The sequence below is a fragment of the Rhinoraja longicauda genome, chromosome 4, assembly GCF_053455715.1.
Source record: "Rhinoraja longicauda isolate Sanriku21f chromosome 4, sRhiLon1.1, whole genome shotgun sequence".
Lineage (NCBI taxonomy): Eukaryota > Metazoa > Chordata > Chondrichthyes > Rajiformes > Arhynchobatidae > Rhinoraja > Rhinoraja longicauda.
In genome coordinates, this window is record NC_135956.1 from 75,335,068 (window position 1) to 75,348,099 (window position 13,032).

At 44.8% G+C, this 13,032-nt stretch overlaps 1 protein-coding gene across 1 annotated transcript in view; it reads left to right on the forward strand.

Annotated features, from left to right (window-relative positions):
• LOC144593200 (piezo-type mechanosensitive ion channel component 2-like) overlaps positions 1-13,032 on the forward strand; it is a 482,240-nt gene that overhangs the window by 360,452 nt on the left and 108,756 nt on the right. The window contains exons 7-10 of the mRNA XM_078398688.1: positions 263-476; positions 4,326-4,503; positions 7,449-7,583; positions 10,760-10,798. Of these exons, the coding sequence (XP_078254814.1) occupies positions 263-476; positions 4,326-4,503; positions 7,449-7,583; positions 10,760-10,798 (566 nt within the window). The remainder of the gene's footprint in view (positions 1-262; positions 477-4,325; positions 4,504-7,448; positions 7,584-10,759; positions 10,799-13,032) is intronic.

Consider the following 13,032-nt stretch of genomic DNA (forward strand, 5'->3'; position numbering starts at 1 on the left):
AAATCCGTCATCTTTCACTCTCAGCTTTCTCCCTCTCCCTTTAATCAGATCGCCTATTTAACTCAGTGAGTCAGGCGGCATTCCTGGAGAACATGGATAGGTGACGGGAAGTCTGAAGAAGAGTCCCGGCCCAAAACGTCACCTATCCAGGATGCTGCCTGACCCGCTGAGTTACTCCAGCAATTTGTGTCATCTTCTGTAAACCAGCATCTGCATTCCCTGTATCTCCATTGATGTCTGATTTGTTTTTCTTGTTCTGCAGGTATAACGCTACCATCTCTGACCTCAGGTGTATACTTCTTTGTGTTTTTGGGGTTGTGCACATGGTGGTCCTGTGGGAAAAAGTTTGATCCGCTGATATTCAGCTGTCTGTGTGTGTTATTGGCCATATTCAGTGCAGGACACCTAATTGGACTCTACCTTTATCAGTTGCAATTCTTGCAGGAGCTCGTTCCACCGGGTGACTTTTATGCAAGGTAAGCAACAGCATGTCTTTGACTTTAGAGATATAGCATGGAAACAGGCCCTTCAGCCTGCCGAGTCCACTTCGACAGCACACTATCACTATCCTACACACTGGGGACAATTTACAATTCACGGAAGCCGATTAACCCACAAACCTGTACGTCTTTGGAGTGTGGGATGAAACCAGAGCACCCGAAGAAAACCCACAGAGTGAACCTGCAAACCGCACAGACAGCACCCATAGTTAGGATGGAACAGGGGTCTGTGGCACTGTTTGTTACAGTGAACATTAATGCGGCAATCTCTTAATCCTAAAAATAGGCAATATCAATCTGGCATAAAATTTACCGGGGAAAAACAAAATAATTGGCAGCAAGCAAATGAAACCCAAAGCAGATTTGTTAAAGACAAAATCTTCAATGATACATGAGAGGCATAGACAGGCAGCCAGAGCATTTCTCCCAGGGAGGAAATGACCAACACTAGAGGGGATAGCTGTATAATGAGAGGGGGGAAAGTTCAATGGAGATGCGGGCGGCAGGTGTTTGACACAGAGAGTGATGGGGGCATGGGACGTATTGCCAGGGGAGGTGGTGGAGGCAGATATGATAGTGGCATCTAAGAGGTTATTAGATAGGCATATGGAAGAGCCGAGAATAGAGGGATATGGATCATGTACAGGCAGATGAGATCAGTTTAACAAGGAATCATGCATAGGAAGGAACAAATCAATGGATATTTTTAGGGTGAAGATTGATAGATTCTTGATTAGTAAAGGTGTCGGGGGTTATGGGGAGAAGGCAGGAGAATGGGGTTGAGAGGGAACGATTGATCAGCCATAGTTGAAAGATGGAGTGGACTTGATGGGCCGAATGGACCTAGTACCTGTGAACTTATGAACTGCAGATGCTGGTTTATACCGAAAATAGACACAAAATGATAGTGCATCAGCAGGGTCGGGCAGCATCTCTCGAGAAAAAGAATAGGTGATGTTTTGGGTCTGAAGAAGGCTGGGCTGAAGGGCCTGTTTCCATGTTGTATCTTTCAATAAATCAATCAGTCAATCAGACAGGCAAAAATTCCAAATGGAGCCAACAAATTTTCAACATTGAATAAAGAACAGAAAATGGAGCAGGCTCACATAATCGTTTTTATTTCGCTATCCGAATATTCAAAGGGTCCAGGTGAATTAGTGCCTCTTGGCGCCGATGAGGCCAATAAATGTTAATAGTCTGTTTCTTAAATATGAATATAGTAAAGTTCTTGGCATTGTACCTAACTTCATCTGGAAAGAGGTTTCCTACAGCAGAGTTGCCATATTCTTTTTATGCATGACTGGTTTTACAGTTCCCTGGGGCTAGATTTCTCACTTGAAAGTTTAACACTGTAACTGCTGTGACTGATGCAGCAAATCGTTAATTTATTCCGCTGATCATTAATTGAATGTTATGGGGAGGGAAGGCGCAGACATTAGAGTTGGAACCAAAGGGCATCACGGTGACGCAGCGGTAGAGTTGCTGCCTTACAATGCCAGAGACCCGGATTCGATCCTGGCTACGGGTGCTGGCTGTACGGAGTTTGTACGTTCTCCCAGTGACCACGTGGGTTTACTCTGGGTGCCCCGGTTTCCTCCCACACACCAAAGATGTATAGGTTCGGAGGTTAATTTGGCTTCGGTTAAATTTATTAAATTGTCCTTAGTCTGTAGGATAGTGATAGTGTACAGGGATCACCGGTCGACACAGACTCAGTGGGCCAAAGGGCACATTTCCACGCTGTATAATTAAAAACCAAAGATCAAGACGAAAAATGCAAACCCTGTTGCACCATCTGTTCCCCATATTGTTAAGTTACATAATAAAATTGAGCTCATAATCTTGGCTGACACTGTTTAGGTTTAGGTTTATTATTGTCACATGTGCTGATGTAGAGCGAAAGCTTTGTTTTCCAAGCTCGCCAGACTGAACAGTTACACCGTACGTGAATGCAATCAAGTCAAATTCAAATACAATAGATAGAGCAAAGGGGAAGAGTGCAGAATATTAGCGTTGCCAACTTCCTCACTCCCAAATATGGGACAAAGTGACGTCACCGCCCTGCGCCCCACGTGACCTCACCCAGCCAGCGGCCATGTGCTCCCACACCACCAATGGCGGCCTCTCTGCCCGGGCTCGGTGAAGCGGGAGTACATGACCGCTGGCTGGGTGAGCGTGAGGCAGTGATGCCACCCTTTGTCCCTTATTTGGGAGTGAGGAAGTTGGCAACCGGGCAAAGGCAGTCCCGTATGGAACAAACTAATTTAGCCTAAAATACGGGATGTCCCGGCTAATACGGGACAGTTGGCAACCCTATAGAATATAGTTCTCTACATTGTAACGCATAGCAGCGCATCAGTCCCATAGTATTATTTGAGGGTGGTTGTATTGCCAGAGGTGCCTTCATTTTGGATGAAGAAAGAGTGGTCTCTGTGGCCACCCAAGTCCACAGAAATAGATCCAATATAACCATGTAGTTTTGGCCACCATGTTTTCAGAAATGTTGTTAAGTTTGCGAGGGTTCAGAGAATATTTATCAAGATGTAGAGCAGAGGGATCTAGGAGTACAGGTGCATGGTTCCTTGAAGGTGGAGTCGCAGGTAGATAGGGTGATCAAAATGGCCTTTGGCACAATGGCCTTCATCAGTCTGACTACTGAGTATAGAAGTTGGGAGGTCAGGTTGCAGTTGTATAAAACATTGGTGAGGCCGCATTTAGAGTATTGTGTTCAGTTCTGGGCACCATGTTATAGAAAATATGCTGTCAAGCTGGAAAGGGTACAGAGAAGATTTACAAGGATGTTGCCAGGGTTAGAGGATCTGAACTATAGGGAGAGGTTGAGTCGGCTGGGACTCTATTCGTTGGAGTACAGAAGGATGAGGGGTGATATTTTTGAAGTGAAAAAATCATGAGAGGAATAGATCGGGTAGATGCACAGTCACTTGCCCAGAGTAGGTGAATCAAGGACCAGAGGACATAAGTTTAAGGTGAAGAGGAAAAGATTTAATAGGAATCTGAAAGGTAACTTTTCCACATAAAGGGTGGTGGGTGTATGGAACAAGCAGCCAGAGGAGGTAGTTAAGCCAGGGACTATCCTAACATTTAAAAAACAGTTGGACAGGTACATGGATAGGACAGGTTTGGAGGGATATGGACCAAATGCTGGCAGGTGGGACTAGTGTAGCTGGGACATGTTGGCCGGTGTGGGCAAGTGGGCCGAAAGGCCTGTTTCCACACTGTCTCACTCTATGACTCTATGGTGCCAGGGCTGGAGGGACTGAGCTATACGGAGAGGTTGAGCAGGCTAGGGCTTTATTCCTAGGAGGATGAGGGGTGATCTTATAGAGGTGTTAGTGTACAGGTGATCGCTGGTCGGTGTGAACTCAGTAGGCTGACGGGGCCTGGTTCCATGCTGAATTTCTAAAGTATAAATCATAACATCTTTACATTCTGCTGGTGCTCTGGTTTCCCTCCACACTTCAAAGACATAAAGGTTTGTTAGTTAATTGGCTTTGTACATTTTGTACATAAAATTGTACATTTTCCCTAGTGAATATAGGATAGTGTTAGTGTGCCGGGATCGCTGGTCGGCGTGGACTCGGTAGATCGACAGGCCTGTTTCCGCGCTGTATCACTAAACTAAAACTAAAAAAAATCTGTATTTCCTCTGGTCCTCCACCCTTCTATCAATGGAAACCATTTCACTTTGTTGTGTCCCTTGCTAATTTTTAATATCTCTGTTGTTTTCAATAAAAATATAATTGTAATGCCATTACTATTGCAGCTTTGGCCCTCGTAATAAGGTCATCATCTTTCCTTTAACAGGTTATTTGGTGTATCGCCAGTGATTCAAACAAACTGCACAACAACATGGAAGATCATAGCCAACCCCAAGATGTCTTGGCCCCAACATGTTAATCCTATAATGTTGTTAGTATTGTACTACACCTTGGCAACACTTATCCGTCTCTGGCTTCAAGAGCCTATTGTAACGGTGGGCAGTGTTCATCATTTATGGAACTTATTCTTGTATTGTTTGTTGACTTGAAGAGCCGTGAACTTTACATTAACAATCTATCACCCATCCTGAAGCTCAGAACATCTCACAGTGGACAATGGCACAGCTGGTAGAGCTGCTACCGACTGCACAGTACCAGAGACCCGGGTACTATGATCCCGACCTTGGGTTCTGTCTGTGTGGACAATAGACAATAGACAATAGACAATAGACAATAGGTGCAGGAGTAGGCCATTCAGCCCTTCGAGCCAGCACCGCCATTCAATGCGATCATGGCTGATCACTCTCAATCAGTACCCCGTTCCTGCCTTCTCCCCATACCCCCTCACTCTGCTATCCTTAAGAGCTCTATCCAGCTCTCTCTTGAAAGCATCCAACGAACTGGCCTCCACTGCCTTCTGAGGCAGAGAATTCCACACCTTCACCACTCTCTGACTGAAAAAGTTCTTCCTCATCTCCGTTCTAAATGGCCTACCCCTTATTCTTAAACAGTGGCCCCTTGTTCTGGACTCCCCCAACATTGGGAACATGTTTCCTGCCTCTAATGTGTCCAATCCCCTAATTATCTTATATGTTTCAATAAGATCCCCCCTCATCCTTCTATATTCCAGTGTATACAAGCCTAATTGCTCCAGCCTTTCAACATACGACAGTCCCGCCATTCCGGGAATTAACCTAGTGAACCTACGCTGCACGCCCTCAATAGCAAGAATATCCTTCCTCAAATTTGGAGACCAAAACTGCACACAGTACTCCAGGTGCGGTGTCACCAGTGCCCGGTACAACTGTAGAAGGACCTCTTTGCTCCTATACTCAACTCCTCTTGTTATGAAGGCCAACATTCCATTGGCTTTCTTCACTGCCTGCTGTACCTGCATGCTTCCTTTCAGTGACTGATGCACTAGGACACCCAGATCTCGTTGAACATCCCCTCTTCCTAACTTGGAGTTTGCACGTTCTCCCTGGGTGATTTTGACGATGTTTCGTCATCATGATTTGATTTGTTTTAATCCTTTTCATACCTCTAGGTCACCCTCTCCCCTGACTCTCAGTCTGAAGAAGGGTCTTGACCCAAAACGTCACCTTTTCTCCAGAGATGCTGCCTGACCCGCTGAGTTACTGCAGCATTTTGTGACGATCTTTGGTGTAAACCGGCATCTGCAGTTCCTTCCTACACTCCCTGTGACCTTGTGATTTTCCGCCGGGTGCTCCAAGATTCCTCCCACGTCCCAAAGCCATGCGGGCTTGTAGGTTAATTGGCCTCTCTAATTTGCCTGTAGTGTGGAGAGGGTGGATATGAAAGTGGGATAACATACAACTAGTGTGAGCAGGTGATCGATGATCAGCGTGGACTCAGTGGGTCGAAGGGCCTGTTTCCATGCTGCATCTTTCAATCGATCAATGGATCGATCAATCAATTAATCAATCTCAGGCTTCTTTAACCTCTTTTTTTTCATAGAAGATATAGAACATAGAACACTACACACAGGAATGGGCCCTTCAGCCTACAATGTTGGTGCTGAACATGATGCCTAGCTGAACTGATCTTATCTGACTGCACATAATCTTTATCCCTCCATTCTCTGCATGTCCATGTGTCTACCTGAAAGCCTCTTAAATGCCACTATTTATCTGCCTCCACCACACCTGGCATCACGCTGCAAGTGCCCACCACCCTCTGTGTCAACAAACATTCCCCACACACATCTCCTTTAAACTGCTCCTCATCTTAAAGCATCGCTCTCATTCTCTTTGACATTTCCACCCTGAGGAAAAGGTTCTGATTGTCTATTCCATCTGTGCCTCTCATGATTTTATATACGTCTATCAGGAACGTCTGCCTCTGACGTTCCAGGGAAAACAACCCAGGTTTGCCTCACTTCTCCTTGTAGCTGATACCGCCTAATCCAGGCAGCATCCTCGTAACCAGCTTCTGCATTCTCTGCAAAGCTTCCACATCCTTCCTGTAACAGGGTGACATAATGAACCATTTTCAGAATTTCAGCTTTAGAGTAGCAATAGGAGCAGGAGTCAACGGGCTAATTGTTTCCTTGACCCAGCTCCACTTGTCTGACCTCAGCATTGCCTTCCATTCCACATTCCCCATAAACTTTGATGCTCGTATAATCCAACAATCTATCTATTCCATCGTGAATTTATTTGATGACCAACAGGGTTAGAAATGTAAAGGTTTCAGAACCTTGGAGAAAAAATAATTCTCACAGTCATAGAGTCATACAGTGTGGAAACAGGCCCTTTGGCCCAACCTGACCAACATGCCCCATCTACTCCATACCCCACCTGCCCGTGCTTTGCCCATAACCCTCTCAACCTGTCCTATCCATGTACCTGTCCAAATGTCTCTGAAATGTTATGATTGAACCTGCCTCAACTACCTCTTCCGGCAGCTTTATGTGTGAAAAAGTTACCCCTCATCTCAGTCCTAAATGGCCATCTCTTTATTCTGGAATCACCCACAATCAAATACATCCTCTCAGCATCTACCCTATATGTTCAATAAGATTATCTGTGAATCTTCTAAACTCCACTCTACAAAGACTCGTCATCCCAAGAAGCAATCCAGTGAACCTACTCTCCATTTCTTCAGAGGCAAATACAATCTTTGTAAAGAGACCACAACTGGTCTCAGTACTCTCGATGTGCATTCATCAAAACACAGTTAGTTGTCTTGCCTTGTTTTGTACTCTTATTCCTCTTGCAATGAAGACCAACTTGAGGCCTGATTGTTCTCTGAGGCCTTGACCTGAAAGAAAAACAGAACATTACTGACCTAAGTTGTCTTCTGACAAACCAGTAGAGATACCAAAGTATGTTAGAAATGTTACGAGTTTGACTATTTCTTCATTGTACCCAGAGTGTTTTTGCGTGATTAGTTTGTAAAATCCTGTTTTGTTTAACACCCCTTTCAGAATAAGCAAGAGGAAGAAACTAATGAAAACGAGGAAGAGGAGCAAAAGGAAGCACTTGAGTGTAATTCTTCAGTCACCGCTGAAGTGAGACGTAACTTGTGGTATTCAGCGCACTATGCAACCGATGAGAGAAGGGTAGGTACCTCTTTAAACCACCATACTCCTGATGGAAAACCTCAAACTCAATCTCAGTTCATCAAAATTGTTCAGGGGATATTTCTTTCCTTAGTTATATTTTTATATTGGGCCGCATGGATTCGCATAAATGTTTCTTGTCTGCGTACATTGCATTTAGTAACATGAACACCGCACTAATCTATGGAGGATGTAGTGGCACCATAGTGCAGCGGTAGAGTTACTGCCGTACAGTGCCAGAGACCCGGGTTTGATCCTGACTGCAGGTGCTGTCTGCACGGAGTTTGTACGTTCTCCCCGTGACCTGTGTGGGCTTTCTCCAGGAGCTATGGTTTCCTCCCACACTCCAAAGACGTACAGGTTGGCAGGCTTGGTAAAATTGTAAATTGTCCCTAGTGTGTGTTGGATAATGCTAGTGTGTGGGGATCACTGGTCGGCATGGACTCAAGGACCTGTTTCGGTGCTGTATCTCTAAACTAAACTTAACTAAACTAAGTACAGTTTAGATCAGTCATGTTCGGGTAAAGTATCATGCAGATGTCTAAAATTAGATAATTGATAGGTTGATATTTGGTTAAAAATGTCCAGTGAGTACTTTTGCATATGGGTCAAATTAGTTGTTCTAAAAGCTGGATTGTTTCATTATGTTTTTGAGACAATGTGTGAATCATGTACGTTATGTTAAAATTTCCCTTTTAAATGGAATGGGGCAATTCTTAAATGTACTTGCACGTGTCCATCAGTGAAGAATATAATGTAGTCTGAAGAAGGGTCTCGACCCAAAACGTCACCCATTCCTTCTCTCCTGAGATGCTGCCTGACCTGCTGAGTTACTCCAGCATTTTGTGAATAAATACCTTCGATATAATGTAGAATATACTTTCCAGAGTGATCATATATATAAAAAAGGATTAAGAACCTTGTAAAGAATTGAACAGGAATTCTTCTGTGCCACAGACCTCCGGGCATCCTGGCATGGCCCCAAACAGGCTTCAAAACCACCTTGGAAGGAACAGTGAATTTTGATTTGTTTGAAGAATTCTTTAGAATCTTGCTTCGCCTCCCTAGGTTGACATGACATGAGGCAACATTCTCCCGACGTGTCTCCACTGATATTTAACTTTCAAAGGAGTTTCCGTCTACCCTGCTGTGGGAGGCGCCCCCTGGGCAGGGAGGTTGAAGATGGCCGGGGCAAGGAGAAGGACAATGGTTCACAGAATGCAGCTGGGAATGTGAACTGGTTCTGGACTCCCCCAACATTGGGAACATGTTTCCTGCCTCTAACGTGGCCAACCCCTTATTAATCTTATACGTTTCGATAAGATCTCCTCTCATCCTTCTAAATTCCAGTGTATACAAGCCTAGTCGCTCCAGTCTTTCAACATATGATAGTTCCGCCATTCCAGGAATTGACCTAGTAAACCTACGCTGCACGCCCTCAATAGCAAGAATATCCTTCCTCAAATTTGGAGACCAAAACTGCGCACAATACTCCAGTGCGGTCTCACTAGGGCCCTGTACAACTGATAATCGATAAGCATTGCTCCTACTCTACCATCAGAAGATGGTGTCCACACTGGAACCTAGGTGTGGACCATTGAATCACTAGAGTTTAGTCATTATGGCTGATCTTTGACTTAACTCCATTTACACACCTTGTTTTGTAACCCATTGGATACTTTGACTAACAAATCTCCATCGTTTAAAATAAGATTGAAATCTTATTTTGCTGATTTAGAGTTGCACTCACCCCGAATATACATGAAACGTTTTGGTCTGCAAACATATAGAATGAATTGCCTAATAACAATACCAAAACTGATCGGGAAACCAAGCGCAGGCTCTGCGATCGCTTCGCTCAACACCTGCGCTCGGTCCGCGTTGGCCAAACTGGTCTCCCGGTGGCCGAGAACTTCAACTCCCCCTCCCATTCCCAGTCTGACCTTTCTGTCATGGGCCTCCTCCAGTGCCATAGTGAGGCCCACCAGAAATAGGAGGAACAGCACCTCATATTTCGCCTGGGCAGCTTGCAGTCCAGCAGTATGAACATCGACCTACTACTTTAGATAGTTCCTCTGTCCCTCTCTTCCCCTCCCCCTTCCCAGATCTCCCTCTATCTTCCTATCTCCACCTATATCCTTCCTTTGTCCCGCCCCCCTGACATCAGCCTGAAGAAGGGACTCGACCCGAAACGTCACCCATTCCTTCTCTCCCGAGATGCTGCCTGACCTGCTGAGTTACTCCAGCATTTTGTGAATCAATATGAGCTGCTACATTTTCCATGATCTCATTCCATGCCCCACCTGGTACGACTAGTCGAGCACCACTCTGAATGGGATTATAATCAAGGCACACAAAATAGAGTCATAAAGTCATACAGCATGGAAACAAGCCCTTTGGCCCACCTTGACCTGGACGAGCAACATGCCCCACCTCCACTAGTCCCACATTTGGCTCATATCCCTCCAAACCTTTCCTATCTATGTACCTGTTCAAATATTTATTAAACATTGCGATAGACCCTGCCTCAACTTCCTCCTCTGGCAGCTCGTTACACACACCCACCACCCTTTGTGTAAAAAGATTCCCCCTCGGGTTCTTATTAAATCTTTCCCCCCTCACCTTAAACCTATGTCCTTTTGTTCTTGATTCCCCTACTCTGGGCAAGACGGTGCACTTACCCTATCTATTCCTCACATGATACTATACACCTCTGTAAGATCACCCCTCATCCTCTTGCGCTCAAGAAATAAAACCCTAACCTGCTCATTCTCTCACTGGTGTTTAGGCTTTCGAGCCCTGGCAACATCCTCGTAAATCTTCTCTGCACCCTTTCCACCTTAACAAGTTCTTTCCTACAGCACTGTGACCAAAACTGAACACAATGCTCTAAATATGGCCTCACCAATGTCATTTACAATTCTAACATAACCTCCCAACGTCTATAGTCAATACTCTGACTGATGAAGGCCAATGTGTTGAAAGCCTTGACCAGCCTATCCTCCTGCGATGCCACTTTCAAGGAAGTTGAGGTCTATGGATAAAGAAAAAACATTCATGATTAATAACGACTCTTTATATATTTTAGATGTATTGACATAAGCTAAAATTGATATATGTTCTATGTATATATGCATGGACCATTGGTAACATGTTCTTCTCTCTGCCTCTTTCAGCTCCTTACAATTACCCAGGATGACTCCAACTTCTCTGATGTTAGTAAGCCTGCTTTAGAAATGTATCAACATGTACCCCTCAACCCAGCATCGCTTCCAATCACTTCCAATGGCTGCATAATTTGCAACTTTTTTATTACCAAGCTTAACAATTCACAACTCATAGAGTCATAGAATCATAATGTTAACAGCGTGGAAACAGACTCTTCAGCCCAACTTGCCCACACCAACCAACATGTCCCATCCACACTAGTCCCACCTGCCTGCGTTTGGCCCATATCCCTCTAAACCTTTCCTATCCATGTACTTGTCTAAATGTATCTTTAACGTTGCAATAGTCCCTGCCTCATCTTCCTCCTCCGGCAGCTTGTTCCACACACCCACCACCCTTTGTGTGAGAAGGTTTCCAATAGACAATAGACAATAGGTGCAGGAGTAGGCCATTCGGCCCTTCGAGCCAGCACCACCATTCAATGTGATCATGGCTGATCATTCTCAATCAGTACCCCGTTCCTGCCTTCTCCCCATACCCCCTGACTCCGCTATCCTTGAGCTCTATCTAGCTCTCTCTTGAATGCATTCAGAGACTTGGCCTCCACTGCCTTCTGAGGCAGTGAATTCCACAGATTTACAACTCTCTGACTGAAAAAGGTTTTCCTCATCTCCGCTCTAAATGGCCTACCCCTTATTCTTAAACTGTGGCCCCTGGTTCTGGACTCCCCCAACATTGGGAACATGTTTCCTGCCTCTAACGTGTCCAACCCTCGGGTTCCTATTAAATCTTTCCCCCCTCACCTTAAACCTATGTCCTTTTGTTCTTGATTCCCCAACTCAGGGCAAGACTCGATGCACTTACCCTATCTATTCCTCACATGATCCTATACACCTCTATAAGACCACCCCTCATCGTCCTGCACTAAAGGAATAAAATCTTAACCTGCTCATTCTCTCCCTGGTGCTTCGGCTTTCGAGTCCGTGGAACATCCTCCTAAGTCAGCACTGCACCCTTTCCACCTTAACAACTTCTTTCAGACAGCAGTGTGACCAAAACTGAACGCAGTGCTCCATATATGGCCTCACCAATGTCATTTACAATTCTAACATAACCTCCCAACATCTATAGTCAATACTCTGACTGATGAAGGCCAATGTGTTGAAAGCCTTGACCAGCCTATCCTCCTGCGATGCCACTTTCAAGGAAATTGAGGTCTATGGATAAAGAAAAAGTACTCATGATCAATAACAACTCTTTCTTTATATATTTTAGATGTATTGACATAAGCTAAAATTGATGTATGTTCTATGTATATATGCATGGACCATTGCTTGCATGATTGTAACATGTACTTATCTCTGCCTCTTTCAGCTCCTTACAATTACCCAGGATGACTCCAACTTCTCTGATGTTAGTAAGCCTGCTTTAGAAATGTATCAACATGTACCCCTCAACCCAGCATCGCTTCCAATGGCTGCATAATTTGCAACTTTTTTTATCCCCAAGCTTAACAATTCACAGCTCATAGAGTCATAGAATCATAATGTTAACAGCATGGAAACAGATCCTTCGGCCCAACTTACCCACACCAACCAACATGTCCCATCCACACTAATCCCACCTGCCTGCGTTTGGCCCATATCCCTCTAAACCTTTCCTATCCATGTACCTGTCTAAATGTTTCTTTAACGTTGCAATAGTCCCTGCCTCAACTACCTCCTCTGGCAGCTCTTTCCGTACACCCACCACCCTTTGTGTAAAAAAGTTACCCCTCAAATTCCTATCAAATCTTTCCCCCTTCACCTTAAACCTAGGCCCTCTGGTTCTCGATTCCCCTACTCTGGGCAAGAAACTCTGTGCGTCTACTCGATCTATCCCTTTCATGAATTTAAACATTATCCTTTTTGGAATTACACCTGTCTTTTCATGCCTGGCCTTTGTCCAACAATCTGCCTATCTAAAAACCTCCCTCGCCTGCATTCACCTATCACCGGCCATGCTCCCTCCTGCTCCTCCTCTTTTCCAGCTTTCTTTCCCTCTCCCCTGCAATCAGTCTGAAGAAGGGTCCCGACCCAAAATGTCACCTATCCTTGTTCTCCAGAGATGCTGCCTAGCCCGCTGAGTTACTACAGCACCTTTGTGTCTATCTTTAGAAATCTATCGTTGCTGGTGTTGTTAGGTTAGATTTTCAAACCACCTGTAACTGCAAAGCAATTCGCTCTTTGGGTTACTTTTTGCTAGTTGACAGAGTTTCCGCACAATAATATTCCGTAGAAAA